We start from the raw sequence: 26,756 nt of genomic DNA, 5'->3' as shown, positions 1-26,756 counted from the left end.
TGACCAAGTGTACATGGAATCATTTTGACAAATCAGACAGATATCAGATCAGTAAAAATGCATGAAGAGACCAGGTGTAAACAGGCCCTTTGTATGGTCATGTGATCTCTACATAAGGTGACCTGCTCCATGTCAAAAAAAACAAAAAAAAAACACTTTAATTAGGACACTCTTATGACAATCTTCAAAAATATCATTAATTTCTGGACATTTTAATAAGGATCAAATGACTGAGTTCAGCTCTGAGAATGAAACTAGCCTGTTTGTTCCTCGGTAGAAGATATTTTACCTGACTTGTGTGAGTGAACATTTAAGTTTCTGTCTCATCTCCATTTCATAGTCAGTTTGTGGATTTCTTGTTGATTAGTTCTTTGATTGTTCCCAGGTGTGTCTTGTTAGCGTGTTATTCTCTCTGTGTATGTACACCTGTGTTTCCTTTGTTCATTGTCAGTTGTTCTTCCATGGATGTATGTGTGGAAGTCTCTCAGTTCTGTTCTCCTTGTGTGATTTGACTCTGAATGTTTCTTCAATCTTCATGTCTTTATTCTCTTTAATAATGCCATCTTTATAATAGTGCGTCACGTAGATCTCAGTCGCTTCATCAGGAGTTTTTGTGTGTTTGGACACTGTAATATTTAAATTGAGAATAATTAACAGAAAGAAAAATGAATCCAAACTATGGGTTCATCTCAAGGTAAGTGAGTCAGTGATAGTCGGTGGATCTACAATATGAAATGCCATCATTGTACAAAGAAACCTTCTTTGTCAATTCTAGATGAAACGGTGTCAAGTGGAGTGGTTGACTCTGATATAGAGGATGTGACCTTTAGGAGATTCACCATCAAAATCACCATCCATTGGTGAAATCTTCAGGAAAGATCCCTATTTTGGGATATGCCAGCCTTGGTAATGCACATGCTTACTTAAGCTGCAGATAACTTTTTATATAAAGCTTGCATTTCATAATTTAGAAATATTTGTTTCTGTTTTAAGGTGGACACTGAATTTTCCAAGCTTACAGATGGGGAAAGAAGACTTCCTCATCAGGAAATGGGAGGGGACCATTATTCCAAAACACAGGGAAATTATAGCATCCTTGGAGAAGGAAATAGACATCAGACACTTACTGGAGAAAACTGACAATCAGCATGATGGTACAATTTAAAAGTTAAAATTTGAATGCGATGAACTCGTAATCATGGTTTCAAAAGTGGGAAGTAGGAAGTTTCCGATGGCTACCATCAACTGTCTGGTTACCAACATTCTTCAAAATACCTTCTTTGTTCAAATGAAGAAAGAATTCATAGAGGTTTGGAACTACATGAGTAAATGACAGAATTTTAAGTTTTTGGGTGAACTACCTGTTTAATGTAAGTCTTCTGTCCAGATTTGTCACACATGTGGTTTAATGTCCAAAATACAAGTTGACATGCTGATAATTAGCGATGGTTGGTCTAAAGAGGGACAAAAGTAAAAAGTCTGCAAAAGCTTGAGGATAGGATGTGTTAAAATGCTTGAGAATTTAGTATTTAAAACTGATTAATGAACTGTTCATTGGCCCGATGCTTTCAGTTTTGTATTTAAGCTCTGAAGGACAAACGCATTGTACATGTTAGCAAAAATATTTCAAATTAACATGTTTTATACAGAATATACAGTATATGAGTTACAGCTGAGTTGCTAAGATTCTGTATTTTATACTCCTAATGAATTGTTAAATTTTGTTTAAACGTTTGTAAAGGATGCACTACCTATGTGTTCAGCACTTAAAACTGATTAATTGACTCTTCACTGGGCATGATGCTTTCAGTTCTGAAGGAATTTTGTTCATGTTGGGTACAGAATATCCAGTATAAGCGTTATAAAACTGAATTGAGAATGTTCTGTATTTTATACTCAGAATTTTGTTACTTTTGTGGGGAAAAAAATAGCAAAACAAATAGTGCACTTCCTCCCTGTTTTGTATTTAAAACTGGTTAACAAAATGCTCACAAAGCCTAATGCTTCTGAAGGAATTAAGTCCCTCCATGCAAGTGTGTTTTGTTTTTTTAACTCATCCAGTATTTTATTTTTAGGACAAATCAGTTCAGCAGGATCTTAGTGAAATGCACTGGGAGAATACCAGGATGTAATTTTAAACCATAACTTAAAGCTACATTTCTATCACTTGGGGTGCAAAATTGTTAATTTAGAGGTACAAACAAGAAAGTACAAAAATGTACCAGTGTTCAGAGGTACATTAATTTTCTGTCACTTACAAATTAAAAAAAAAGCTTAAATCACTGCACTCAACTGTTTTTGGGTGTGAAGATCAATGGAAATTGCAATACTTTCAAATAAAGAACAAAAGATCCGCACTCAACTGTCTTAATAAATTATTACTTTTTTTATTATGCAACAAAGCACATATAGATCAAACGTTTCTGCAATCAGCCTTCTTCAGTCATTTAAGCCTTTAAAACTTAAAGAAATGCATGGATCCAATACTGAGACATGTTTCAAAATGTTTTTCCCCCAAACTCTTTGTTCACTCAAGACGTAACCACCCATATTATTTTGTGATTTATTCAGCAATTGCAAAAAACTGGACTGACTGACCGAGAACACCAGTCGCCCTGGACTCACTTGATTCGCCTCCATACAAGTAGCCTGTGCATAATATCTGCTTCTGCAGGCAAATCTATACAGATTATTAGTTCATAACATACTCTTGTCTGTTATTCCCACCACTTACAAACACAGTGAGAGAGACGCATCAACGGCTTCTTTATATTTTCATGTTAAGCATGCAAAAATAAAAATATAATACAAGAGACAATAACATTTAATTGATATATTGCAAAAACATAGTAACATACTAAAAACTAATAATTTAAATACATTTATGTATTTTTAGCAAAGTAGAATGAGTATTTCTATTTTGGCGCCTTCTGCAATAAATAAACATGATTCAAAGAAAACAATTAAAATTAAACGTGATTTATGTGTGATGTAGTGCAAGAATATTGCAACAAAACATATTTTTGTGCAAAACATACAACATATGTTGAAAGTTAAGCTCAATCAGCAGCATTTGTAGCAAATAATAATAATAAATAAAACTATCCTTTAAATCCTTTAATGGAATCAAATTTTGGAGGCTATAATTTCAACCATAAAACACTGAACTGGACTTGATCCAAAAAGCAACAGTATGAACACAAAGAGGTCTGAGACCACATTACTATTTAAGTGGACCAAAAAGGATCCAAGTTCTCTTTCAGGGTTCAGCTCTTGCTCCACTTCAAGGGGTCTCCAAATAGGAAATGAAACGATCGTAACGTACACAAACTGCTCAGGTTACAATTTTACTTCTTTCATACTTCTTACATTTCTGAGTTATCAGGATTTAACTGATGATGATTTGACTCAATCCTTGTTTTATTCTTTCTCAGAGTTGTCAGAGCATCAGATCTGTAACCTCATTTCTGTTCAGCAGGAGGTTTATTCAAAATAAACTGGATTAGATTATAATAATTGTGCTCATACTTCCACTGATCAACACAGTTTCACTGATGATCCAGTATAATAAACATTAAACCCAGGATAGAGTGGTTGAGTGAATGTGGTCTGGACTGTGTGGATGAGGATCATTGTGTCTCCAGAGATGCTGTAGAAGGACAGAGTTCCTGCACTGTGATCCACACACACTCCTATTCTACTGCTGATGGGCTTTACTGGGAGTTTAGTCTGTATGCTATTGTGTCTGAATGAATAACTGGAGGAAGAGCAGAACAAACTCCAGGACTGATCATTACGTCCAAACACACACTCATTACCCCATCCCTTCCTGCTGATGCTCTTATATGACACTGTTATACGCACATCATTCCCACTCCACTCAATCTCCCAGTAACAGCGTCCACACACACTCTCTCTACACAACACCTGAAACACACGATCAAATCTGTCTGGATGATCAGGATACGGCTGGACTGTGTCAGTGTAAGTAATCACTCTGTTCCTCTCAGACAGACAGAGGCGTTTATTCACTGTGTTCAGATCCAGATTGAGCTGATGGGAATCTGATGGAGATAAAACACATCAGAATCAGGAATTATGAATCTGATCTTTTAATGTTTCTGAACTCTTCATGTTCAATATATCATCAGTGTCTCAGTACAGTTTACCAGATATCCTGTGAAAATCATCATTTACATCAGTATTTTTGGGTCAGTCTAATCAGTCTAATCATTAATCTTGATATTTTTCTGTGTTTATTATAATTTAAAGGCCTATTATTTTATTTACATCATTCAAATGTTTAGGGTCAGTGTGATTCTCTTTTAAAATAAACTGACACTTTAATTCAGCAAGAGTCCATTAAATTGATTCAACAGTAATAATTTGATTTACACAGTTTTTAAGCATTGTATGTCTATTGTATTGTTGGTGATTTTCAGTGCTGTAGACTTTGGCAGTCTTGAGCTTTCTTTAAATTTCTATCTGTCGCTCCAAAGATTAAAGAGACTTGATACAAAATCCTGTTTAGGATAAATCCATAGTTGAAATTTTCCAGAGGAGTTTTCTGTTTGTTCTTACTTTTCTGAAACTCTTGAAAAGATTTTTATTCACTACAGTGATTTTATCTCTAAATCTTGCGTGAATGTTTTAAATTGGCTTTCAGTGAAAAATATTCATATTTATTCATTAGTTTTAGAAGATTTCCTGTTTTTGAAGAATATATTGAATCCCCAGTTCAGTGCTGTCCTGATTCATATCTTTGTTAAGCTCTAGGGGTCAGTGGGCCAATCATACTCAAGCTTTCAGAAGAAAAGTTTTACGATCCTTTGCCTTGGACAGATCGTTTGCATATGTAACTGGATTGGTTACAGATGAAGACAATAATAAAGTTTCTTGTGTAGCCCTCTCACCAATAAATATGGCTCAAATGAATTATATCTAGGGGAACTTCCAAATTAACAATAACCTGGTGAGAGGCACAATTCTAAATTTACTATTTACATTAAAAAAAAACCCAGATCTTCAGATATCACTATAAGTGTTAGTTTAGTGTTTTATAATTAGACAGTGGAAGTAGAAAAACAAACATACAAAAAACATCAGGATGTGAACTGAACAATAAACATGCATTTATTAAAACTAGAACTCTTTTGAGTCGTTGTTTCTTTTCCCTTTCTCTCCAAATGAAATTCAATCAATGAAATCACAATTCACATGAAGTCCAGAAAATCACATTAAACCACAATAAACCCAAAGTAATGTATTCTACCCAGATTAGGGTGACCAGACGTCCCCGGTTTTTGGTGCTCCGTCCCCGACTGGAGCTGTCCTCGGAAATGTCCCCGTTTTATATCTCGTTCAAAATAATCCGCAAATACATTGCAAAAACGTCCGGCCAGCATACAGAGGTTTCTTAATAGTGCTGTTAAAATATTTTTTTTTCTAAACCTATCTCTCTATTAAAATATGTTAAACAGTTCAATCCCGCTTTTCTATGTATCCATATACACCGGCAGCGAGTTCACATTGAACACAGCACACCCCCTGTCACTCACTTGAGCAGCGGCAGGCCTCAAGACTCTCGTTCGGGCCGGCTGAAGGGTTATGATATAGCACCTGAAATGACAACTTTAGCACATGTGTCAGCTAAACATTCATTCAGTGTTTCCCATTAATGACCCTCTGCTGCTGCCACCGTTTCATAATGAACCGAAAATTTAAAACATAAATAGTCTCTATGTTGTATTATGCCAACGAACTAAAATCGAAATCGTCATATGGCTTTGTGCCTTTATAAAACAGCAAAATACAGTGATTAAGTTCATATACAGTCTGTCTGTGCTGCGTGTTTTAAAGAGAAGTGCGCACTTTGCTCACACGATCAGCTGGCGATTTGGAGATCAAAATTAAAGCTCAAGGATTTATCTTAGAAATTGGCTACAAACTATTTTAATTTCTCTATACGTTGTGTAAACTAGCCTGACTAAAAACATAATTTATTTTAGTGAGCATTTGTTACAATAGCCTAAATGGATATTATTGTCATATTAATAATATAGACCTAAAACGTTATTATATTATTTTTTTATTGTAATAATTGTTTGGCATCCTAAAACACCTAAAACGATGTAGACTTTATATCACAACTAAAAAGATGTTTGAACCCTCTTTAATGTCCAGGTAAGTCAATGTTGTTTCTTTGGTCAATTTGCACACTGTACATGGGTTGAAGCTCTTAATTGTGAGCTTCCAAAATGCACCAGATTGATGCATTTAACCTTAAAATGTAAAAGAATTTTTTGTACATCCAACCACTAGAAGGAGGTATACCGAACATTTTACAAATTATAGTGGGAAATCATGTAGTTTACTTTTTATGAACTTTACTCAAGAACACCACAACAAAGCTCCTTTCATGACTTGGGTAAAGTTGGTTTTATATTCGCACATTCAGACTTCTGATAAATTCAGACTTTCCAATAAATGTGCAATAAATTAATGTTTGCGAATTTTAAGCAGCGACATGATATTGACAACCAACGATTGTCAACTTACAACATTTTTCACAGTCGATCAAAATAGGCAAGTATTGTTTTAATGGCATATTTACTTGTGAATGTCCACTGAATGTCCAATGTAGTGTGATTAACAAGGCTATTGAATACGGATGTCCAAATGTGCGAATATAAAACCAACTTTACCCAAGTCCTTTCATGTCACTAAAGCTGTTAACAGAAAATTAAAATGTCATTGGACAAAAGTTGTAATTTCGTACAGTATAAAACAGCTTGTGAAAATGAAAATATTAAATTCAATAATAAATATTGCAAATATTATTTGTTATTTATCTCATATTTTGTAATGTGATTTTTCAAAATAGTGTAATAGTTTTTTGTAGTTAGGCCTGGCTAGTTATTTTGGTGAATTGTATTAAAACCAGACCAAACATCCTAATAATAAAATTAAACCTAATAATAGAATCCTAATAATAAAATTAATATTTATTAATGTAAAATGTGAAACCCACAACAATAAAAAATCAAAAATGTACTGTCCCCGTTTTTTTAATTATTAGATAATAACAAATGAGATTTTGGTGGTATTTTGACCACTCAAATAGGAAATGTCCCCGGGTCCTCTTTCAGAAATCTGGTCACCTTAACCCAGATGGGATTTTAGTTTGTTCGTTGGCGCGCTATGTGGGAGCTCTTTGTAATTTAACCACACTGAGTACTCACAGATCCAGAGAAACGCGACTCCAAATCGTTACCGATCCCAAATCAAGAAGCCCAAAGGAAAGAACAGCAGCAAACTGGAGGCATCCAGCGACGACGAACAACACATCCAGACTTCTACATCCACAAACCAAATCCATTCTAAATCCATTATTTTTTCCCCATCCCTTTTGACTCCGTCCCTCAAACTCGAGGGGTCACCATGAGAGCACCTCATTGGTTAAACAGATTTCCAATGAAATAAAAATACATTTTCTGTAATTTTCCCCTAAATTTTAACAGCATTAAAACTTTGTACACAAATAAAATATGAATTACTTTGCAAATAACTTAAAATAATAAAAAAAAAAAAAAATGGTTGTGATCCCAAATGTGAATCCACACTCCAATATGTGTATAGTGACATGGGTATGACATAGGTATTACAAGGAGAGGGTGCGTTATGAGGACATTACTCCATGTCCCCACTTTTCAAAAGGTTTATAAATCATACAGAATGAGTTTTTGTGAGAAAGTAAAAGTGTGCACAGTTTCCTGTGATGGGTAGGTTTAGGGGTAGGCATAGTGTAGGGGGAGAGAAAATACGGTTTGTACAGTATAAAAACCATTATGCCTATGGAATGACCCCACAATTCACAAAAACAAATGTGTGTTAGTGTTTGTTTGTGTGTGTGTGTGTGTGTGTGTGTGTGCGCATTACTGATTAGTCGAATCCCTCTTTTTGTGACAGGCATCAATGTATCTTCTTAATTTACAGTCTTTCACTGTATTCAGATATTCTGCTGTGGTGTAGTCTCTATTTAGGGCCAAATAACATTCAAGATTACTTTGTTTTTCTATTGTTTCAGACCAATAGGTCAGGTCATTTTCTTTTTGTGCTTTTATAATTTGGTTGGGCCTAATTATTAAGCGTCAGCGTTTGTTCAGGCGGGCCTCGTAGTCAAGCTCCTCTATCAGCTGATTCTCAAATTCCAACCCCACCCATATCAGCTGATCCAATTTCTATGGACTCCATTGGCAACTCTAAAATATGGCGCATTACTTAAACGCAGCTTCCGTCTCTCTGCCTGCTTGGCTGCTTCCACTGCACGCTGCTTGCAACCCACCTCCTCCCCAGCTCCTCCTTAAACTTGTGTATAACTTAATCAGTGTCATTCTGTTGTCATTGATGCATGCTCTGTTCTCAATAGGGGGATTTTCTGCTGCTCTCCCAGTTAAAAAATGGGAGGTTGTCCCCAGAAGCTGCTGCTGTTCCCGGTCTTGGCTTTCATGGAGCTCATGAAAGGACGGGGAATTTAGAACAGAGCCATACCGCCAAATTGTAACTTTAGCAAATATGCCAATAAAAAATTGACTAAATTTGGTCTCTTGTAATTTTTGACTTAAGTGGTCCTGACTGAACTGTGGTTGACGGTGTCAGTGTCCTGAGGCTGGCTGTTGTTAGTTGTGTTAATTTGTTTTTGCAGCCTCAGGACCATCTGAATCAGGGGCCTTTTTTCGATGTTCATTTCATGGTTTTTAAGGGCTTTAAAATGGTAAGAGTTGGGATCACTCGTTTTTAAATGTTTCCAAAATTTGATGGCTCGTTTCTCAATGTGGATCAATAGAGGGTATTGGCCTAATTCTGCCCTGCACGCATTGTTCGATGTGTACTCTCATGACTCTTGATGGCATAGAAGGCCCTTCTTGCTTTCTCTTTCAGTTCATTCACGGCCAAATATAGTTTTCCAGTTGCACTTATTTTCAGCCCGAGGTATGTGTAGCTTGTGGCATGATCAATTGTGGTTGTTCCAAGGTTGAAATTGTGTCTCTTTCCCTGACATCTGGGTCTTTTCTGAAACGTTAGAATTTTTGTTAAAGTTGGGTTAATAGTCAGATCATCTGCATACAGGAGGAACTTGATAGTGGAGTCATGTAGTGTGAGGCCAGGTGCTGCTGATTGTTCTAGATGTTTCGCCAATTCATTAATGTAAATACTGAAGAGGGTCCTTGATAGTGGTAGTAGATACTCTGTTTGTTTATTGCCAATTTTAATAGAGCATTGATTGTTTGAGTACATTGCTTTTCCCTGATACCTGATTCTAGAAGTTTAGACAGAAGATCTTCATGCCAAATTGAATCAAAGGCCTTCTGAAAATCTACAAAGCAAGCAAAAATGTTGGTTCTTTTAGTTAATGTATTTGTCAATCAGGATATGTAGGGTGAATATGGATCTGATGTATGTAGGGTGAAATATGGTCTGATGTTCTATAATTTGGTAAGAATCCAATCAGACTTTTGCTCAGGACATTGTGCTCTGTAAGGAAGTGTTTGAGTCTCGTGTTGATGATAGTGCAGAACAGCTTCCCCAGATTACTTCTCACACAGATGCCCCTGTAATTGCTCGGGTCTGATTTGTTTCCACTCTTGAATATGGGCGTTATGAGTCCTCTATTCCAGGTGTCAGGGAAATGACCAACACTCAGAACCAAGTTGAACAGTTTCTGTCACGATCACGTCAGTTCCTGTCACTTCCCGGACTCCAATTCCCATCATCCTCCCAGCCAGTCACATGCTCACACTCCACACCAATCACCTGTCGCCACATACAGCTTTGCACATCACTTGGACTATAAAGGACTCATGCACACACCACCTCATCGCGAAGTCTTGTTAACATATGTTGCAATTCCGAGCGTTTATACCCTGTTTGCCAATCTGTTTCCGATCCTGTCTGGTTACCTGTTTATGATTCTCTGCTGCATACCTTTGGACTGTGTATTGTTTCCTGGACTGTGAATGATATCTGCCTGCCTCGATCTACTGCCTATACCCTGACCACGATTCTGCCTGCTCCTTGCTGTTCCTGTTTGTTCCTGTTTTGACCCTGCCTGTACGACCACGCTTTCTATTTAATAAAGCTGCATATGGATCTTACCATGAGTCCCGCTTCGTTACAGAAGACTTTGCCGCCACCATGATCCAGCATCTTTCCCAGAGAGCATTTGTACGGTATGGACATTGCTCAATTGTTGTTGTGGAGTACGCAGGGCACACGATCATTGGAGGAATATGTAGCGGAATATTTGGACATTGCACAGTATTCAAATTTGCCTGACTGCGCACTCATAGACTTCTTCTGTGATGGCGTGAACCAACCATTCAAATCACAACTCATCCGGGAGGGACCCTGTTCATCTCTAAGTCATTTCATGGATTACGCTTTATTGACTGTTGGCTCTCCGTTTACTGTGGGTGTCGCGGAGAAATGCGACACCATGGTGAATCACGTCATGGCTGCTGCGCCAAGGAACACGCACAAAATGGCGGCTACCATCACAACAACAACAGTTCATGTCTCCGCTGATCTTCCTGACCCACGCCACGCATCTGCCGATCTTCCAGAGCCACGCCACGCATCTGCCGATCTTCCAGAGCCACGTCACGTCTCTGCTGATCGCCCAGAGTCACGTCACTTTTCTGGATCTGTCCGAGAACAGAGAGTGCTGCGTTCCAGTGTGGCTGATCCACCGCTGATTTCAGCGCACCCTTCGCACCCAAGCCAGCCGGCTGCTTCGCTCTCAAGTGCTACGCACTCAAGCTCGCCGGTTGCTACGCACTCAGGCCCTCTGGATGCGATGGACAAGATGGCCGGTTCGCCAGTGCCCACGGGCAAGATAGCCGCCCCTTCGGTGTCTGTGGATGTAGGGGTCGTTCCAGCCGCTGAGTCCGCTCCAGAGCCCGCTCCAGCCAGTGATTCCGTTCCAGAGCTGGCTCCCAGTCAGTGGGTCCGCTCCAGAGTTCGCTTCAGCCTGGGAGCTCGCTGCAGTGTACACCGAGGAGGTGAACACAGAGCCGCCGCCTCGTCCACGCAAGAGGAGGAAGAGGAGTAAGAAGGCTCCTTTCATCTTTCAGGGCTCGGAGGCCATCCCAGAGCCCGTTGTGGGCCCGGAGACCACTCCAGAGGTCTCTTCTGCTCCGCCCAAGTGTCGTGCTCTGCCAGCACCGCCCAAGCTTCTTGCTCTGCCAGCGCTGCCCAAGCTCCTAGCCCTGCCGGCACCGCCCAGGTTCCTTGCTCTGCCAGCGCCACTCAAGCGTCTTGCCCTGCTGGCGCCGCCCAAATGCCTTGCCCTGCCGGCGCCACCCGAACTCCTTGTCCACAAACCCGCTACGGACCCTGTTGAAATCCCCAAGAACTTTTTGGGGGGGGGGAGCTTGGGGGTGGGAACCCTGCCCGGCCACGGCCAGCAACTGCCTCTGAGCTGCTATGGCCATTTAAGGACTATAACTCTTTATGGCCATTTATGGACTCTGACCCACCGTGGTCATTTACGGACTCTGTCTCGCCGTGGCTGCCCAAGCCACCTGACCTGCCGTGGTTGCCTGAACCACCTGATCTGCCGTGGCTGCCTGAGTCACCTGACCTGCCGTGGCTGCCCAAGCCACCTGACCTGCTGTGGTTGCCTGAACCACCTGACCTGCCGTGGCTGCTCGAGCCACCTGAACTGCCGTGGTTGCTTGAACCACCTGACCTACTGTGGCTCCCCGAGCCGCCTGATCAACCGTGGATTCCTGACACTTCAGACCTGCCCTGGCTGCCCGTGTCACCTGACCCGCCATGGCTGCCCGTGGCACCTGACCCACCATGGCCGCCCGTGGCACCTGACTCGCCATGGCCACCCGTAGCAACTGACCCGCCATGGTTACCCGTGGCACCTGATCCACCGTGGCTACCCTGGAACCTGCATTGGAGAACCTGTTCCCGCCGTAGCTCCATTGCACCCACCCCCCCCTCCCTATTCGTGCCATTTACGCCGCGAGGACGCGCCTTCCGGAAGGGGGGCGTTATGTCACGATCACGTCAGTTCCTGTCACTTCCCAGACTCCAATTCCCATCATCCTCCCAGCCAGTCACATGCTCACACTCCACACCAATCACCTGTCGCCACATACAGCTTTGCACATCACTTGGACTATAAAGGACTCATGCACACACCACCTCATCGTGAAGTCTTGTTAACATATGTTGCAATTCTGAGCGTTTATACCCTGTCTGCCTATCTGTTTCCGATCCTGTCTGGTTACCTGTTTATGATTCTCTGCTGCATACCTTTGGACTGTGTATTTTTTCCTGGACTATGAATGATATCTGCCTGCTTCGATCTACTGCCTGTACCCTGACCACGATTCTGCCAGCTCCTTGCTGTTCCTGTTTGTTCCAGTTTTGACCCTGCCTGTACGACCACGCTTTCTATTTAATAAAGCTGCATATGGATCTTACCATGAGTCCCGCTTCGTTACAGTTTCATTATGGCCAATCTGAATTTGTGATTTGTATTTTTATCGAGCGCAGCGTTAGTTCAGTCAGGCTACGTAGGCATAGTGCTGTGACCAGCTGTCAAATCGCTCCAATCACTACCATTCTCCTATTAGACACGGGGCATATAAACGTGGCATTACTGCTTGGTAAGTATGCTTAAACTGCTCGCAACCCTCCCTTGTGTATCAATAAACTCAAGTAACTTGCCAAAGTGGTCCTGTCTGAAAAGCATTTCATTTAGGATGCCATCTGGTCCACTTGCCTTTATTGTTGGCAGGGTTTGTATTTTATCCATTAGCTCTTTTTCAGTGATTGGGTAATCTAGCGGATTTTTGGTATTTGCCAATTATATTTTCTATCTGGTTTAATTTTTCATATATCTGTGTTTGTTCTATATTCATGTTTAATTTGCTATAAAGTTGTTCAAAGTGTTTTTTCCAGGTGCCACCGTCTTGAATAGTTATTTGCTCATGATTCTTTTTATCCAGGAAATTCCAGTTGTCCCAGAAACTGTTTGAACGGACCAATTCTTCAATAGTTTTGAGCTGATTTTGGATGTACTGTTCTTTCTTTTTTCTGAGTGTATTTTTATATTTTTTAAACTCCTCACAATAATGAAGACGTAAATCTGAATCATCTGGTTGTCTGTATTTGTGATTTGCAAGCTGTCTTAAAGGATTAGTACACTTTTAAATAAAATTTTCCTGATACTTTACTCACCCCCATGTCATCCAAGATGTCCATGTCTTTCTTTCTTCAGTTGAAAAGAAATTAAAGTTTTTGATGAAAACATTCCAGGATTTTTCTCCTTATAGTAGACTTCAATGGGCACCAAACAGTTGAAGGTCATAATTAGTTTCACTGCAGCTTCAAATTGTTCAACACAATCCCAGATGAGAAATAAGGGTCTTATCTAGTGAAACCATCGTTCATTTTCTGAAAAAAAAAATAAATAAATAAAAAAAAAATAAATAGAAAATTATATAAGTTTTAACCTTAAATGCTCATCTTGAACTAGCTCTCTTCTTCTTCTTCTCTATATGGATTCTGGCAGTGTAGACACTGCTAAGTGTATTACTGCCCTCCACAGGTTGTTCAAACTTTGACCTGTGGAGGGCAGTATTACGCTTAGCAGTGTCTACACTGCTGAAATTCTAATAGAGGAGAAGAAGAGAGCTAGTCCAAGATGAGCTTTTATGGTTAAAACTTATATAATTTTCAATTTTTTTCAGAAAATGAGCGATGGTTTCACTAGATAAGACACTTATTTCTCATCTGGGATTGTGTTGAACAATTTGAAGCTGCAGTGAAACTAATTATGACCTTCTACTGTTTGGTGCCCATTGAAGTCCACTATATGGAAAAAAAATCCTGGAATGTTTTCATCAAAAACTTTAATTTCTTTTCGACTGAAGAAAGAAAGACATGAACATCTTGGATGACATGGGGGTGAGTAAATTATCAGGAAAAGTTTATTTAAAAGTGGAATAATCCTTTAAATTTTTCTTTATTTTTTTTTTTTTTTTTACAATCCAAATCAAACCATTTTTCTTTTTTTTGTTTTTTTCTTTTTGCTTATGGGTTTTCTCAGTGGTTTTAAGATTAGATATTGTTGCTAAATAATCAAATATGTAATTTATGTTTTCTACAGCCAGATTGCCATCTTCATTATGAGGATAAATATTTTCTATAAAGTTATCCATAAATAAGCACACTTGGGGGTGGTCAAATGCAGTCAGGTATTTTTCTGTGCTGTTTTGGACCCATCTGTAATTCTTTGTAATGTTATACAGCTTACTGGGTTGTGGATGTATGTTAGTATTTTCTGTCCTTTTTAGATACATAGTAATTTGGTTGTGATCTGATAAGGGTCTTAGTGGTTTGACTGTGAAGGCTCTGAAAGAGAATAGATCTAAATATGTGATAATGTAGTCAGTTGTTGTGCAACCATGAAATGAACTATAGGTGTATCTCCCTAGAGAATCCCCTCTCACCCTGCTGTTGACGAGAAACAAAAATGGGAGGCTACTACTTGAGCCTCAGTCTATTTATTTGGGAATCAGTTAGTCCTTAAAAAATGTATGCTGTTTTGTTGAAAGCTCTGTCTAAATATATAATTATTCCCGTTGTCTGTGGTGTAGTCGAGTAGGGATCCCGTTCTTGCATTGAGATCCCCACAGATTAGCACACTTCCCTGGGCCTGGTTGATTTAACTGTGGAAAACTATGTTTTCATTATAGTAAGGAGATTCAGAGGGAGGAATATTAAGAGCACATAAGAATGTGTCTTTCATAGTTTGACTAAGCTGCTTATTGATTTTGAGCCAGATATGAGATTCTTCTTTTTTTGATTAGTTGGATGTATTTATCGATTTGAAGCTTGTGCTAGATTACGATGCCCCTAAATCTCTGCCACATGTAATTTTTTCATATTTTTGTATTGGGAGGCATCGTTTCTAACATATTTGCATCAGTATAAACTGATTTGTTTAAATATAATTATTAGTAGATGTGCTATACTTTTATTATTTAGAAAGTGACCAATATTTTATATGTAGATTGATTTCTTCTCTCTAAACTGTTCTCTCATCACCACTGCTATGTGAATATGATGAGTATGATCACAACACCGTGGACACAGAGGCGTGTCCTGAGAGTCACACAGAATATATGGCAGAAAATATAGAATATATGGCAATATATACATGGCACTACAATGTTTGTGAAAGGGCCATCCATTAGAAGTCAGAAGTTAATTTATGATTTGCTGTCTGTCTGAACCAATAAAATCAAACTATCTTTATATGCAGAAAACAGAGTTTAGGAGCTAAATGTGAAAACGCTCTCCCTCCTTTAGTGGACTTACATATCCTAGGTACAACCAGAAGCCCACAGTTTTGTGATAGGGCAATAGAACGGTTTAATACACAGGAGCTAAACCATTTAGAGCCTTATAGGTCATTAGCAATACTTTATAACTGATACAGAACTTAATAGGTAACCAGTGTAGAGATGATAAAATTGGTGTTATATGATCATATTTTCTTGACCTGGTAAGAACTCTAGCAGCTGCATTTTGGACTAACTGTAGCTTGTTTATTGAGGAAGCAGGACAACCAGCTAATAATGCATTACAGTAATCTAGTCGAGACGTCATGAAAGCATGAACTAACTTTTCTGCATCAGAAATAGATAACACATTTCCCTAGCTTAGTAATGTTTCTGAGGTGGAAGAAGGCTGTTTTTGTAACAAGTGAAATATGATTTTCAAAAGACAAGTTACTGTCTAATATAACACCCAGGTCTTTAACTGTCGAGGATATATATGTCGAAATATATAATTGAATATCATCAGCATAGCAGTGGAAACTAATTCCATGTTTTCTTATAATATTACCAAGTGGCAGCATATATATTGAAAATAGCAGCGGGCCTAACACAGATCCTTGAGGCACTCCATAATTTACTGATGTTATCTTAGATTTTTCCCTGTTTAAATAGACAAAATGGTAGCGGTCAGATAGGTATGATTTGAACCAGCTTAGTGCTTGTCCTTGAACACCAGTATAATTTTGTAGTCGATCTAAGAGTATTGTGTGATCTATAGTATCGAACGCAGCACTAAGATCAAGTAAAACTATTGAGATACAGCCTTGGTCAGAAGCTAGAAGTAAGTCGTTAAAATTACAAATAAGCACAATTTCTGTGCTATGATGAGGCCCACGCGAACAGACTCCTTACATTTCTGTGCATCTGAAAGTGTTAATTAATCTCGCTGTCAATGGAGGCCTCACTGAGCCATCGGATTTCATCAAAAAATATCTTAATTTGTGTTCCAAAGATGAATGAAGATCTTACGGGTGTGGAAGAACATGAGGGTGAGTAATTAATGACAAAATTTTCATTTTTGGGTAAACTAACCCTTTATGTAAACGGGATTAGATTAGAATAATTGTGCTCATACTTTTACTGATCAAGAATTTACAGTATGAACAGATGATCTGGGTCGATATATTCCACATTTATCAATTTTATAACAAATTACATTTTTTATTGAATGATACATTTTTATGAATCCTGTGTGATCATTTCAGCTGAGGGTAATTTTAATAGTTATAATAAAAATGATTTATATGACACTACAATAAGAACTGAATGACTGATTTTCATCAACACAAATAGAGTTTGAGAAAAGCACAGATACACACCGTCACTCATGACTCAACACACACACACTGATCTCACTGTCTATCTGAGGATTGATTACACACATTTATTCTGACATGTTATTTCACTGACAGAAGTTCAGCTGTAGTATTAATGTAATGAAGAGAAAATAAGAGACTCTATAACATCTCACTGTTACCGATTCATCATGAGCTCAAAGCATTATGGGTAGAATCTCTCTACAGTCTATTCTGATTCATCAACACAGTTTCACTGATGATTTATAACCAACATTAAACCCAGGATAGAGCGGTTGAGTGAATGTGGTCTGGATTGTGTGGATGAGGCTCATTGTGTCTCCAGAGACGCTGTAGAAGGACAGAGTTCCTGCACTGTGATCCACATACACTCCTATTCTACTCATGATGGGCTTTACTGGGAGACGAATCTTTATGTTATTGTGCCAGAATGAATATCTGGAGGAAGAGCGGATCAAACTCCAGGACTGATCATTACATCCAAACCCACACTCATTACCTCGTCCCTTCCTGCTGATGCTCTTATATGACACTGATATATACACATATTTACCACTCCACTCAATCTCCCAGTAACAGCGTCCACACACACTCTCTCTACACAACACCTGATACACATCAAATCTGTCTGGATGATCAGGATACGACTGGACCGTGTCAGTGTATGTAATCACTCTGTTCTCCTCAGACAGATGGAGGCGTTTATTCACTGTGTTCAGATCCAGATTGAGCTGATGGGAATCTGATGGAGAGAAAAACACATCAGAATCAGGAATTATTAATCTGATCTTTTAATGTTTCTGAACTCTTCATGTTCAATATATCATCAGTGTCTCAGTACAGTTTACCAGATATCCTGTGAAAATCATCATTTACATCAGTATTTTTGGGCCGGTCTAATCAGTCTTTCCTGAATATTAATGTTGGTTATTATTCTATATTTATTATAATTTAAAGGTCTGTTATTATATTTACATCATTCAAATGTTTGAGGTCAGTGTGATTCTCTTTTAATAGAATCTGATACTTTAATTCAGCAAGGATCCATTAAATTGATTCAACAATAAAAGTTTTTAAGCGTTGTATGTCTATTGTATTGTTGGTGATTTTCAGTGCTGTAGACTTTGTCGATCTTGAACTGAATGTTTTCAACTACTTGTAAATCATGAGAAAATTCCCATTCTAAACAGTGACACGGGGCAGTGCAGTCGCCTGTCAATGATGTCAGTTACCCTTTGTTTCCGCCTTTACTGACATAGAAACCACATGACAACAGTGTCGTGGACAAATGCGGAAGTAGTGTCTAGCGTCCAGCAAACCACTAGCTTGCTTCAAGCAGTTCCTTATTTACTTGCACGTTTTATGGTGGATTGTGTTACTTATTTATGGAACATAATTACTGTTTACCATCTGCCGCTGGTTCTGTCGACAAGGACAGCTCCCGTAAACATAAGTGTACGGGCCAACCAAACGACCCAAGAAGAGTTTGGGACAAGACGAGAGAAAGAGCGAGGATCAATATCGGTGTTGCATTTTCTAGATGGAGAGAGCTTCGCGACAAACTTCACCTAGAAAGAGATGCCGATCTCGCTTGTGTTTTACTCGACAGGTGAGTTGTTTTGATTCGTATCTTTACAGAAAACATATGCCATTATAACGATCAACACGATTAGTATTATGGGGCATACACGCCAAACGCGGGGCATCGCGTCTGATCCATAGTCTGATTGCGTCTTTGCATTGACTTTGTATGTAATCTACTCGCGCAAATCGTTGAACTCGCGTTTGCCATGTATGCCCAATTATTGTGTTTGAATGTACACGAGTGTATATATTTGTTGAACAAGTGGTAATCGTTATCATATCATCTGACTAAACGGTAATCAATTAATTTGATAATTTACTGTCAAACTATATTTGCTGTATTGTATTGCAATATAGCATGACGCAATATGTAATGGTGGCATGTGAAAATTGTCTTTTTCAGACACTTACGAAATCCAGTATTGGATAGATTTTGTTAGTTACTGTAGCAGCTACAGTGTAGTTATCATAATTTTACATCATAACCTCACAATAAAAATTGTGCTGTCAATACATATGATACATATGGTAAAGCGGAAGCAGCGCCGGCGATTGTGGCATAATAAAAGTTCCGCTGCTCATGAGGCGTGTGTTGCGCAATTGCTCCAGCGGCCTCGTTCAGCTCCCACAACACTCGGTCCTGCTCTGCTTCATACTACAGTAACATTAATAATCGCATCCATTAACATGTTTTCTTCCCAAGTCCTATCGCACTGTCTGTTGAGGTGGACACCACATGTCCCAAGATTCCACACTCAAACTTGCCGTCATCAAGCTACGCCTTTGTTTTGAATAGGCCTCTAGCAGACAAAATTATTACATACTGCACCTTTAAAGAGACTTGATACAAAATCCTGTTTAGGATAAATCCATAGAGGAATTTTTACAGAAGAGATTTCAGTTTCTTACTTTCCTGAAGCTTTTTTCTACTGTGATTTTACCTCTAAATCTTGAATGAATGTTTTTAATTGGCTTTCAGTGAAAAATAATCATATTTATTTGTTGGTTTTTGAAGATATTCTGTTTTTGAAAAATATATTGAGTCCTCAGTTTAGTGCTGCCCTGATTCACATCTTTGTTAAAGTCACAAGTTCATTACATTTCAAGTCTTGCTTTTTCTGGATGTTAGTATGATATAGTTATGCTCACTGTGCCACTTTGTAAATGTGCAAAATGTGCAATAAAAAATTAAAAAGACAGTAAAGACATTAAAATGATTGTTCTTTAATATTACCATTTTTACTGTATTTTGGGATCAAATAGCATTTCAAAAACATTAAAAAACCTCACAGACCCCAAACTTTTGATCAGTGTATATTATATATTTTAATTAATAAAAAAAAAAAAAAAAAAAAAAAAATATATATATATATATATATATATATATATATATATATATATATATATATATATATATATATATATATATATATATATATATATATATATATATACACACACACATATATATTAGTGTATGTTGTTAATATTATTATTATTCACCTATATATAATTTAAAAAGCTTGTCATTAAAGGTGCCCTAGATTCAAAAATTGAATTTACCTCGGCATAGTTGAATAACATGAGTTCAGTACATGGAAATGACATACAGTGAGTCTCAAACTCCATTGTTTCCCCCTTCTTATATAAATCTCATTTGTTTAAACGACCTCTGAAGAACAGGCAAATCTCAACATAACACCGACTGTTACGTAACAGTCAGGATCATTAATATGTACGCCCCCAGTATTTGCATATGCCAGCTCATGTTCAAGGCATTAGTCAAGGGCAGCCAGTATTAACGTCTGGATCTGTGCACAGCTGAATCATCAGACTAGGTAAGCAAGCAAGGACAATAGCGAAAAATGGCAGATGGAGCAATAATACCTGACATGATCCATGATATCATGATATTTTTAGTGATGTTTGTAAATTGTCTTTCTAAATGTTTCGTTAGCATGTTGCTAATGTACTGTTAAATGTGGTTAAAGTTACCATCATTTATTACTGTATTCACAAAGACAAGAGCCGTCGCTATTTTCATTTTTAAACACTTGCAGTCTGTATAATTCATAAACAACTTCATTCTTTATAAATCTCTCCAACAGTGTGTAATGTTAGCTTTAGCCATGGAGCACTATCAAACTCATTCAGAATCAAATGTAAACATCCAAATAAATACAATACTCACATGATCCGATCCATGCATGCAGCATGCATGATGAACATCTTGTAAAGATCCATTTGAGGGTTATATTAGCTGTGTAAACTTTGTAAATACACTGTATAATAGTCGAGAGCTCAAGAGGCAGAGAGCGGAAGATTTAAAGGGGCCGCGCCACTTAATCGGTGCATAGTTAATGATGCCCCAAAATAGGCAGTTTAAAAAATTAATTAAAAAAAATCGATGGGGTATTTTGAGCTGAAACTTCACAGACACATTCAGGGGACACCTTAGACTCTACGGCACCTTTAAATGTCACATAGCAGATTTGACTGGATAGTTTAAATATCATTATAATTAGTTTCCCATGGATAAAATAAGCCATGTGAATAGAAATTCTATTTATGAGTGTTAAATAAATGCTTTAGAAATCTGGCACTAAAATCTTAATTAAGTAGATTATCACAAACTGCAGCCAATCAGCAAATAAGAAGCATTTATATTAATTTTTCCAATGGAAAACAAGAACAAGAAAAAAATATTGAAAGACATGTGTTTTATTCTATTATAGTCTGAATACTAAACACAGAAGTTGTTTTCACTGTAAGTTCAGCAGATGTGCTACAGAAAGCTGACAGAAACACTGAAGTAAATATTCATTGCTATGGAAATGATACACCATCTATTCTGGTCACATTAGAGTAAACTGGCAGGTCACACTCTGTCTACACCAGATGTGAATGGCACTACATGTCGAGTCAAAAGCACCCCCCACACACCTTCTACAGGAAGAACATGAACACACTCAGTGAGTTTCTCTGCTTGTTTTCTTAGTTACTTACATTGTAGGAAGTCGTTCCTGGTCCAGGGAACAATGTTGGTGAAAGTGACTGTGGAAATCAACAGACATGAAGAGTGTGATTATCATGTCAAGAGAAAATGAACCCTGTATCCGTTCCTAAGACATTTCTAATATGATCTTCTACATGATATGAGATGATGGAGGATCATTTCTGAGAGCAGATGAATCTCCAGGACTTTACCTCTGTCAGAGATCTTCTTCAGCTCCTCTTTGCAGAAATCCTCCAGTTTGTCTCTCAGCTGACGGACAGATTCTCTCACAACATCAAAAGAGGAGAGAGAACTGAAGGGATCGTCATTTACATATGTAGATTCAGGAGGAGCTGAGAGAGACTGGAAACTCTACAGAAAACAGAAATCAAAGCTCATCACCTCCACACTTCAGCCAATAAAGCCGAGTTCAGACTGCACGATCTTAGCCCCGATTTTGACTCGCCGACAGGTTGAGAAATCGCCGACAAATGCCCGAAATCACAGGCAAATCAGTGCTCGTTCACGCGAGTGACAATCACGCAGTGTGAATGAGCAAAGACGCGATCTGAGAGAATCGCAGACGACTCGCCGACACCCGTGAGATATTTGGCATGCTAAATATCTGGACCTGTCGGCGATTCAAAATCCTGCTGTGTGAAAAGTGTTCTGACTGAAAACTACATCGGCAATGACCGACAGCCAATGAGAGAGCAAGATACAGAGCAGCGGGGAGTTCGGGGAGGAGTTATAGACCACAATATCAGCAAGCATGACTTCGTACACATAAACATTACAATTCTATTAAACAGAACCAAAGCACAAACATTTGCTTGACCATCCGCAACAGCAGCACATTGAAAAATTATGTATTTAGCTCCAACTGTCGTTGCAGAACACACAATCCTTGTTCTTCGCGTCTCCCCAAACATTTCCTCCTCCATATTCTTCTTTTCTTTATGTTGTATTCGCTGCAAATCAGCGCACAGGCATTTCTTATTTCGAGCTTTTTGCGGGCTACTATTTTTAATAATAATCCCACCGTGTGTCTCAATCAGCTCCCTAGTTCAGTAGTCAGGGCACTGATCAGGGTATCAGCCACATTCACTTTCATTATATACTGATTCACGACCTAGGGAGCTAGGGAGCTGATTGAGATGCAGGGCCAGTCTCACGTGAGAACTCCGGTCTTGAACGTGTGATAGCGCGTTGTTTCCTTGTCATGCCTCGCGTGTGTTTGGTTGTGAAACGTAGTTTGCGTGCCAGACAGAGTTGTCGGCGATTCCTCCTACTGTAAAGTCATGCAGTGTGAAACCTTCTGTCTCCATCGTGCAGTTTGAACACATCAGCAACTGAATGCTGGCCAAGATAGTCATGCAGTGTGAAAAGAACAGTGACCCAGTTTGAACACATCAGCAACTGAATGCTGGCCAAGATAGTCATGCAGTGTGAAAAGAACAGTGACCCGACTACTTTGAAAATCGTGCAGTCTGAACTCGGCATAACTTGCACTACTGTCAGATTTGAGCAGCTCTTGTTGATCTTTAGTAACTCTCCTCAATCCAGTACTTTCACAGCATCAGATTCATTCTTCTCATGTTCATTATATCATGTTAGAGCTGTAAGTTATAGTGTTTGACACTTACACTATATGTGAACTTTCTAGGAAAACACTTGATGATTAAACATCTGCCAATAACATAAATGTAACAGATCAAGAGCATCAATGGAGTCACATCTTATTTATGGCTTTAGAGCAGTTAGAGGCTCTGAAATTCACAAGGACTCTTAGGACACGAGCTAAAATGCATTTGTAAGAGTGTCTCTTTCAAAAGAAGATCAGATGAGAGTCTGACTGATGATTATATAATAACCGAACACACAGATCAACACTTCAATCAACGGCTCATTCTGCTCTCATGAAATGTTTCTCTGTGAGTCTCTTGCTCAAGTCCACTATGATCCTGTTCTTCTAGATCTCTGTTACCTGCAGGAAATGGATGTGATCCTGTGTGTGTGAAAGCTGCTCCAGCTCAGCGTCTCTCCTCCTCAGATCATTGATCTCCTGCTCCAGTCGCTCCAGTCGTCCTTCAGCTCGACTCACTGCAGTCTTTTCCTGATCTCTGATCCGCTGTGTGGCCTCAGAGCGGCTTCTCTCAATGGAGCGGATGAGCTCAGTGAAGATCCTCTCACTGTCCTCCACTGCTGTCTGTGCAGAGCGCTGTTAGGACACACATCACAATCACACAGTGGCTTCAGTGAGTCCTGACTGAGACTTCTCAAACTTCTCTTCTTCTCCAGACTCACCTTATAAGACTCCACAGCCTTTCTCAACTGCTGAAGATATTTCTCTTTCTGCTGGATCCTCTGCTGGAACGACCTCTGCGTCTCCTTCAGCTGGTGCTAAAGGACAAATCAATGACAGGAGAAACATCATATAAATCATCAAGTAAACAGATATGAATCCAGTATCAGTAAAGTGCTGAGATTGAGGGTTAAAGATCTTGCATGATAAGGTTATAGGTTCATTCATAAGCATCAGCATTATTTCATCAATGTCTAGTTTTATATGGATAGTTCACCCAGAAATGTAAATGTTTTCATTGTTTACTCATCCTCATGTCTTTTCAAACTTGTATGATTTTCTCTTTTAGAACACAAATGAAGATATTCTGAATAATGTCTCTGTTTCTAGAGCCCAAATCAAATAAGGTGACAAGTCAATAACACCAAACCTCAGTAGCTCATGCATGCCACCTTATTTGATTTTTCTAATTGCTTCAGAAGACTAAGAAGACAAAGGCTGTGTCCAAAATCGCACACTCTCTTGAATATATAATTTCTCTGTGATCAATAAAAAAGTATGTTCTATATAGTTGTCATGATCCTTGTCTGTGTTCCCTGTATCTCCTCTGTTTGTGCACCTCATGTTCCCCTGCTGCTCCTTGTTACCATGGACAATCATTGGACCCTTGTTAACTCGTTATCTTGTTAAGCTTGTTTGTACCTGTGTATAAGTAGTCCCTGTGTTTCACTCATTCCCTGCAAAGTTTTGTCTAGTGTTACAGCTGCAACTCTAAGTGTTTTTCCCTGTTTTCTTGTGTATTACCTTGGACTGCTCATCATCATCATCATCATCGTGTTTGTTTGATGCCTGCCCTGTTGATTCTCTGCCTGTTTACTGGATTACTCTGCCTTGTCTGCTGCCTGCCCTGGCCCATTGCCTGTCCCCGTTTATGATTCATCTCTGCCTTGGCCATTGTTATTGCTGGTGTTTGACCTCTAGTAATTTCGTCTAATTAACTCATTTAGTGAGTTTGTTTGCCCATATAATCTTTAAGGTATTAGGTTAGCTTATTTGGCTCGCTGTCTACTTATGAGGGCCTCGATGAAGCAGCTTCAACTCGAGTTCTGAAACAGTAAATAAATATAAGATATAATGATTACATAGGGCAAGGGAATTTGGGGAGATGGAGGGATGCTGGAACAGCTGAGACTGAAGAGAGGTGAGCAGCTGCGTATATGCTCTGGCTGTTGATTGGAAGATTAGATGGGCTCGCTCCTCCCTAAATTACATTTAGAAACTTCACTAAGTAGAGGTGGGGCCATACCATGCAAAATTTTATACAGAAGTAAAATATCTGCAAATTCATATTTTCCAAGTTTTAAAAAAAATCATATTTAGTTAAAATTTAACATTGATTATATAAATTAGAACTTTTATCCAATATTTTCAAAGCCTGTTTATAGAGTCTTTCTATTGATTATAATGTAGTCCCACCTGTCTGCATATGTGAAAAGATCATGGCATTAATATTAATATTTAATATAATTTTATTCCCAACTTCTTCTTTTAAAACTTTTATAAATGTAAATTGTGAATCTATTATTATGCCTATTATTATTATTATACATTATTATGATAATTCTTCTGCAGCTTGCTTTTTGCTTTTAGCATGCTAAACATATATAACTGTATCATCAGCATACATCTGACAATTAACAGTAGATGCACAAACGTCAGACAGGTCATTAATATACAAACTGAACAACAAAGGACCCAATATTGAACCTTGGGGTACACCAACAGAATTATTTGCTATTTGTGAAGCTTTACTGCCTATCTAATTTATTTCTCAATACACAATATTCCTCATTTAAATAATCCCCTCATAAGACATAAGCAAAATAAAGGGGACTGGTTGTGTTAGTAGTGTGTTGTCATGATGTCCAAGAGACACTGTTTTAACCACCCCAAATCCAACCCCCTTTTTGGCCTTCCCAATGCAGATTAACTTGATGGTTAAAATGTACTTTTAACACTTTCCTCAACAGTTCACAACATCAATCTTTTATTGTGTTCTCATCATTATTGTAACGACTGCTTTCTGAACCATGCAGTTCGGTGCAGGTCAGATGTTATGAATGAAGTTACAAATGTAGGTTTAGGAGGAGCCTAATCATTCAGTCCTGTCAATCATCATTATGAGCATATATAAGCAGTAGTTATTGTGTCGTCCCAGTGACAACTCTTCCGGCATCTCTCCACCTCCTCATCACTGGTTATGATAAGGCGTGTTACATTTCCGACACACACTCTAAGCAGTAGACCAATCACAACAGACTGGGACCAGCTGACCAATCAGAACAGACTGTGATTTTTGGAAGGCAGGTTATAAACAAACTGAAACTAAAACAGTGTTCAGACAGAGAGGGTGAAAACAGACATTAAATTATGTAAATGTATTCTAGTAGACCCCATTAACAAAATTATGAGCCTGTAAATGATCATAACAGGACCTCCTTAAGTTCATACCTGTTTCTCTGTCCTCTGTGCTGCAGCTGATACAGTGTCGTGGTTTTTATGTTCATCCATCGTACACAGCAGACATATACACTTCTGATCAGTGCGGCAGAAAACCTCAAGGATCTTGTCGTGTTTTGGGCAGATCATCTCCTGCAGTCGTCCAGTGGCTTCAGTCAGATTGTGTCTCTTTCCTTTAAACAAACTCTCATGTTGTTCAAGGTGATTCTGACAGTAAGAGTTCAGACACACCAGACAGGACTTGACAGCTTTGTGTTTTCTTCCAGTACAGACGTCACACTGCACATCTCCAGCTCCAGCGTAACAGTCAGCAGGAAGTTTAATCTTCTTCAGTTTCTCCACCATTTCAGCCAGAATAGTGTTTTTAGCTAAAGCAGGTCTTGGACTGAAGGTCTGCCTGCACTGAGGACAGCTGTAGACTCTCTTCTCATCCTCCTGATCCCAGCAGCCTGTAATACAGATCTTACAGTAACTGTGTCCACAGGGAATGGCCACTGGATCCTTCAGGAGATCCAGACACACTGAACACATGAACTCATCCTGAGAAAATCTGGCTTCTGCCATTTTACAGCATGAACACAGAGACACAAACACACAACAGCTCAGCTACA

At 38.8% G+C, this 26,756-nt stretch overlaps 1 protein-coding gene across 3 annotated transcripts; it reads right to left on the bottom strand.

Annotated features, from left to right (window-relative positions):
- Positions 1 to 2,931: 2,931 nt before the first annotated feature.
- On the bottom strand, positions 2,932 to 26,756 carry LOC137024877 (tripartite motif-containing protein 16-like). 3 transcript variants are annotated; one of them, XM_067392817.1, is made up of 6 exons: positions 26,137 to 26,756; positions 23,628 to 23,723; positions 23,308 to 23,541; positions 21,533 to 21,692; positions 21,332 to 21,379; positions 2,932 to 4,064 (listed from the first exon to the last, which is right to left on the bottom strand). In XM_067392817.1, exons 1-6 carry the CDS (start codon positions 26,707 to 26,709, stop codon positions 3,538 to 3,540), a joined length of 1,638 nt encoding a protein of 545 aa, XP_067248918.1. In that variant the 5' UTR covers positions 26,710 to 26,756; the 3' UTR covers positions 2,932 to 3,537. The 3 variants fall into 3 exon arrangements, with proteins under 3 accessions (XP_067248918.1, XP_067248916.1, XP_067248917.1); XM_067392815.1 differs by lacking the exon at positions 2,932 to 4,064 and adding an exon at positions 16,221 to 17,483; XM_067392816.1 differs by lacking the exon at positions 2,932 to 4,064 and adding an exon at positions 16,221 to 17,483 and having other exon boundaries at positions 23,308 to 23,529.

The sequence above is a fragment of the Chanodichthys erythropterus genome, chromosome 8 (genome assembly GCF_024489055.1).
Source record: "Chanodichthys erythropterus isolate Z2021 chromosome 8, ASM2448905v1, whole genome shotgun sequence".
Classification (NCBI taxonomy): domain Eukaryota; kingdom Metazoa; phylum Chordata; class Actinopteri; order Cypriniformes; family Xenocyprididae; genus Chanodichthys; species Chanodichthys erythropterus.
This window is presented reverse-complemented; position numbering and strand designations above follow the sequence as displayed.

Excerpts from the sequence above, each read along its gene's own strand:
- LOC137024877 (XM_067392817.1), bottom strand. The coding sequence starts at position 26,709 with ATGGCAGAAGCCAGATTTTCTCAGGATGAGTTCATGTGTTCAGTGTGT. Across the intron at positions 23,542-23,627 it reads AGGCTGTGGAGTCTTATAAG|CGCTCTGCACAGACAGCAGT; the intron begins GTGAGTCTGGAG and ends GTGTCCTAACAG. Across the intron at positions 4,065-21,331 it reads CAGGAACGACTTCCTACAAT|ATTCCCATCAGCTCAATCTG; the intron begins GTAAGTAACTAA and ends TATCTCCATCAG.